A 6,092-nucleotide genomic window follows, 5' to 3' on the forward strand; every position below is an offset into this window, starting at 1 on the left:
AAGTGAACTGTGCTAAACACCAGTTACACGAACGCATCTGACCACATGCGCTTGTTGATGAGGGAAGGATGGACTGAGGTTTGACATGAAATCTCGACCCTTCCAAAAAAATTTGTTGAAACTTTTTTTCCCATGAAATGAACCCTCCCCCCAGACTGATGTCAACTTTTACAGAAAAAAAATGGGTTTGTTACATGAGTATATACGGTATCTGCCGCACAAATTTATCGCGGGCCTGCGTTCATGCAGAGGAATGCGTGATGAGCAGAGGCAGTGCCCTACTGGTTCGCTTCTTCTTCAAGGCTTGGGTCTTTGGTGCTGCCTACTACTGGGCCACTTGGATCTTCCTTGGAGTGAGTACTTTCTTCACTTTTACAAGCAGAGACTGTGTGTGCATTTATGTATGCAAACAGTGTGTATGTAGTTGAACCTTGTATAATGGAACTAGTTCAGGGAGGCTGCAGATTGTTTGCTGTTAAGCCAAGGTCAGCACTGCACGCACCTTACTGTCGTCACATGCAGAATAAATGCTTTTTCCTTTTGCACAGTTGCAGTGCCATTTGTTAGGGCACACATCTGTCGCTGTAGACCAGGGCTTTAGCTGTTCCCAGTTTTAACCGCAGTCAGCAGCCCGAGCCACACTAAATGTATGCCACTGATTGATACCTTGAGATAATATTGAGAAACTCTGTATTTGGGCATTTGCAAAAATGTGAGCACATTGTCTGGAAAGGTCCTAACTTAGTATAAATAGCGCATGGTTGGCATCCGCAATATTCTGACCCTGATGGTTGTTGAGTGCATGCATTGGTGTTGCCAAGGCGTAATCACCTTTCCCACTTGATGCACTTCACGGAAGGCAAAAGGTGTTATCACTTGTTATAAATGATTCCCCGCCAGAGTGTCAAATTGAAGGTTACAAATATGGGCTTGAACCTCTTCAAGTTATGAAACATTGCACTGATGCCATATGGTATTTATTGCGTAATGCTCATGTGAGCATGATTGCATTGAAAGAGCACTGGCCATAGTTTCCTCAGTAATGTGCTTCAAAAACTGGATAAATGAGAAAGGCACTGCAGAGAGAAAGAGACCATCACTTGAAAGCAGGGGTGGCCCTCTGCTACCCTGGCAATGAATAGCGAACACAGAAAAGAAAAATACTTGAGAGGAAAATCTTACCTGTGAAGCTGGTTAAAAACGAGGCAGTAGTGTTTTGACGTCAATAGGTGTGTCTTGTTCACAACAGTGGACACTCTGTTTGACTTGTAAGTTCATTGAATGAATGCACATGCTTTGATCATTTATGGAGCACTGAGGTTTAGTTTCCGGTACGGCGAGACTTCCTTCATACTGGTGCCTAGCCCACACTGGCTGGATTGAGTGATCAAGTGGTCGGGTCTCTTGAACAAGTGACAGATTTATGAGATGGGGCTGATCGCTGGAATCGGACACATTCACTTCACAGAGAAAGCTTTACTTCCAGCAAAAGAATTCACACCGTGTGCGGAGCCTAGCCTGAGTGTTTTTCAGGGTGTCCCTGATGTCGTGTGGTGGGGGTGCAGAGGGCATCACGTCTTGCATATGCCATAGTGCTCAGTCTTGCCTTCCTTTTTTATGCGCAGAGCACAGTGGTGTCCTTCTTCATTCTGATGATCCGCGGGCGGCAGTCATCGGTTGAGGTTGACTCGGATGAACTTGAGGACGACGACGATGAGCCTCTTGTGCGTGCCTGAAAGGCTGCCCCTGTCCGCCCTGCAACTGAACTGCAGATGGCACTTGATCCATCCTTATGAGCAGTTGGCACCAATTGCTCCTGCAGCATTGCACAGTTATGCCCGGGTGTGACGAATTTGAGAGAAATCTGCAATTTTTCGCTATATGCAGGTTTTGGTACATGCAGTTTTCACCTGAAGACTCGAAAGGACAATGCAGAGCAGAAACCAAAGTGAAAAACAACGTAGATTGAATTGCCTCGCAAATTTTCATAGTTAGCCACCTCCCCATTACTCGAAGTCGTAAACGCAGAGAAGCATTTCATGGCTGGGTTGATAACTCGACTGGGCAGCAGCCATGATCATCTCCGCCACACTGTGTGAGAGAGGCAGGCGAGTTGGAAGCACCCGCTTCTTCCCCTGTGTCCCCTATCTGTCTTCTTGGCCACTGTTGCCCGAGGAAATGGCCTCTTGTTTCTGCCTTGAGTCGCTGCTGTCCACCGTCCTCGCTCCTGGCACACATCGGCTGTTGGCACCAGAAATGCGCAGGCAGCCGAGCAGCGGCAGTGGGCACGGGCGGCTCGCCCCGTGCCTACTTTGCTGCCTTCTGTTGTTTTGAGCTGCTTTTAAACATGAACTCTTTTGAACATGAACTTGCTGTGGCGTCGCAAAAGTTAAAGCTGTGGAGACTGTTGCATTTGCCACGGAGAGGTGCCAATCGGCTATAGCGTGGCACATCATGTAGACTGCATTTGCTCGTTGCAATTGTAGATGTTCATCTCATGGCAGTTTGTATTTTATTGTCATGAAACTTTTGACTGGTTCACCCTAAGTTCAAGTAACTGAGCACTAGATAGTCGGCGTAACCAGTTCGTTACATTCAGGTTAACTGCCACAACGCCACATTTATGTGGAGTTCACAGATACACGCTCTTCAGTGGGGGCAGTGTCTGGGTATTGAGAAGCCTTGTAGCATCGAGAAATTCTCTACATGGCAATTCGTTATATTCATGTATAACCGTTTTCTTGCAGCTAATTGGCATGCTGCTGAATAACTGATACTGATCACTGTGAAAAGAGTGCAACTTGCCATATAACTTCTTTTTGCATGCAGCTAAATGGGAAGGAGTTCTGCACTGAGCCATTGTAACTTTCTGTGTGGGTGCTCTAATTTATACCAGCAAAACTTGTCCTTCTTTATGGTGGTTGCGGTGGTCTCAGAACACTCGAAAAACCAATGCATGCAGGTTGGGGGTAGCGTTTAGTGCACATTAGGGAGACCTGACCCATTGTGGTTGTGGCTGCAGAATCAGGCCTATGCCATTTTTGTGCCGGCCTGAAGGGGAAAGTCAAGAGCTTTGAGCAGAAGAGAGCCTGTGAGAAGGCATGCTACATGAATATGGAGGTGCACGATATATGCCAGTGCAGTCTTCAATATTGATTGGCGCAGCTTGCTGCTGATGTAGTGGATAGTTGCAGTCCGAGATTTGATGCCTCTTTGCTGTGGCGCATTGATTGAAAGCTGATATCCATTCCAGTGGTGAGAGTCAGGAAAGACCACAAAACTGGAGTGTGACGAGTTATATCCTTTGTGTGAGTTTATTATAGTGAATGTGTGCAAGATTTATATTTATAGTGTTTTTGTACAAAATAAAGTTTTATTTCTGGTTTAAACTTCCTTGATGGATATGCAGCATAGTATGCTGCATCTGATGCGGGTGGATTCTTACTGGGAGGAATTCTGGGGAAGTAATTTTTGCCTTTGCTGTGGTAAACAGTTTAGTTATGTCTGCTTAAGGCAGCTGTAAATAAGATTTGTGCACAATGCACTGATCTGCCAAAGGGTTGTAGTCGTATAACTTGTTAGTCCTTGTTTTTTCGAGAAGGAATCATTTTTATGGGGTTTCTTGGATTTGACACTATGTTAAAAGGACAAACCCTAAGGAACCAGCATCCAGGTGATAAGGACGAATGCAAAATTCAGCACTGTGCAGATGCACCACACTAAAAGAACAGGCACTGCACGTTCAATAGATCTGTTTAGTCCATTTTCTTATAAGCCATTGATGGCGATAGGTTGGCCCAGCTTTCAAGGTTGTCGGCCTGTGTTGCCAAGAGAGACTGTGGCCATCTGTCCTACTTGTATTTTTGTCATTCACATTGTTTTTAACAAGTATCACATACCTTGAAAGACCTTTTCAATGCTTCATCATGGCAGGGATGGAAGCATAAAACAGTTATGGCATTAGAGTGGTAAGATTGATTTTCGTTATCTGCTTGCTAATTTATAGTTCTGTTGAGTTGAAAATAACTTTCAAGAAAGTCTGGTATCCTGCTTTTCTCTGTTGTTGCCACTTCTTATTAACATAGCTGTAGAGTAAAACTTGTGCTGTAAAGTGTGTGGAGTGGAACAACTTGTACATAGTACTTGGAAGATCTTTAATCCTAACAGGGATTGCTGAAAATGTTCCATGTTTGCTGTGCCCTTTACGTCACATGTATTATTAGACTGTACGTGGAGAAAAAATAAACATGTACTATCAGATATCAGTGGCTGCTTCTTGCTGGCTGTTAGTGTACTATCGTAACTTTGTTGATGTGCTGTTTGCCTGCTGAAGAGTGCTCATGGAGGCCTTGATGCCGTTTGAAACCTTGTCACAACAAAGCATCGGTCCAAGATATGCTTGAATAATGTCTTCTTCAGTTCCTTCCTTTTTGTTTGTAAGGATAGAAATTAAATTGCTTATTGTAACAAAACACAATATTGTGTCCCCCAAACATGTTCATTATTTTTCAGACTTCATCTACTGTTTTTGCATGTTTGTTCTCCCCAAGATGGGTGCATAGCATGGCGTCATCCAGCTACGATGCATATGGTATTGGCTGCGTGTTTCTATCGAATGGATACACCACTGCACATTTCCCGCTACTCTCTCCGCCTCAGCGCTTGTGCTCTGATGGGCGACGTGGAACATACACATTGCCAAAGCAAATATAGGTGCTAAATTTTAATGACCATAGAGCGCAATAAGATGTATAAGCAGAAATCATCAAACTTCTCGAGAACAAACTCTAAGCATTAAAAGGCGCATAAGAATTGCATTTTTCCAGGAAATTAACAAAACTGAAAGAAGCAATGAGGCTTAAAAGTTGGTCATTGTCTGAAGGACGCGTTCACTAACTCTGGCTATTCTCTATGTACAACCATTTATATCTATACACCTTTTCATCTGCCTATGGAGATGTCAAAACACCTGTTCTCTGGGCTGTTGCAAAACGGTTCCACTGCGGCTTCTCCCGTGCTAGCCTCAAGTGCACGCAATGGCTTAGTGAGCAATACGGCGGTTCCGAGGGAGCCCTGATTTGAAATCTGATGAGTACCAGCAGTAGTTCTTTAGCTCTACAAGTTCTTTATGTTAGTGACTTAAATTATCTGTTAACATTGTGCACTTTATTTATGTTATTACCTAACATTTGCATAAATTTGCATATGTAGGTGAAGCAGCCAGATGTGACGCTGTATGAATAAACTTTCTGAAATTCAATTTGCAACTTGTGTGTACTCGCAGAAAGCAGTTTATCACTTTTTATTACTCCAGCATGAATCCTGAACCTAATAATACCTGGGTATCAGAATTAAATATGCTGGCTCTTTAATTATTATGCAGCTCTACTCTCTCTTGGCTAGCATAATTATCAAGCTCAATGACTAGCATTTAAAGCACTAGATAATACACATGATAAGCAAATTCTAAAGTGCCATCAAATTGGCATTATTCTTCTAAAAAGTAATGCACAAACAACCCAAGATGAATCGCAGCATCTTCATCATTCAGTTTCTTACGTAGATCATTGCATTATATAAATGCATCACATTTTGGTTTTAGTACAATGTATTTAGACGTATTTGTTTGCCCCCTTTCTCACTGTTTTCTGTCTCTCATCAAATGTTGATTCTGTTTTATTTATGCACCTTATCTCAATACACAGCCTTTTCAAAAGCAAGCAAATCCAATGCGCTGTCGGTTCCCAACACGCGGCGTCGCGGACGCCTCTAGGCAGCAGAAGCTTCGGGTTACTTCGGCCGCGCCTCCGCATCCTCCGCAGGAAGAACGTGCAATATGAAGCCGTCGAGAAAGAGTACGGGGCAGGAAGGGAGGGGGGGGGGGGGGGGGGGAGCAATCCTACCGGGTCCCATCACGCTGCCGACGACGACGCTCGCACCTGCCGTGACGTAGAGTAACGTGATAGCAGCTAGCAGCAACTCTCTCACCCTTTGGTGCGAATTTCTCTTACCACGTGACCGTAGTAGCGCTGGTAGCGCTGTCGCAGGCCTGTAGGCGCTAGGAGCTTCGCGCGAACGGTATCGCGGGCAAG

General features: G+C 44.4%; 1 protein-coding gene across 1 annotated transcript in view; it reads left to right on the forward strand.

Moving 5' to 3' along the window:
• The window catches only part of LOC144107622 (putative lysosomal cobalamin transporter), a 41,069-nt gene extending 36,804 nt beyond the window's left edge, over positions 1-4,265 (forward strand). The window contains exons 12-13 of the mRNA XM_077640723.1: positions 250-353; positions 1,626-4,265. Coding sequence (XP_077496849.1) covers positions 250-353; positions 1,626-1,736 — 215 coding nt within the window. The 3' untranslated portion in view covers positions 1,737-4,265. The remainder of the gene's footprint in view (positions 1-249; positions 354-1,625) is intronic.
• Positions 4,266-6,092: the final 1,827 nt, after the last annotated feature.

The sequence above is a fragment of the Amblyomma americanum genome, chromosome 10, assembly GCF_052857255.1.
Source record: "Amblyomma americanum isolate KBUSLIRL-KWMA chromosome 10, ASM5285725v1, whole genome shotgun sequence".
In the NCBI taxonomy this organism is placed as follows: Eukaryota; Metazoa; Arthropoda; class Arachnida; order Ixodida; family Ixodidae; genus Amblyomma; species Amblyomma americanum.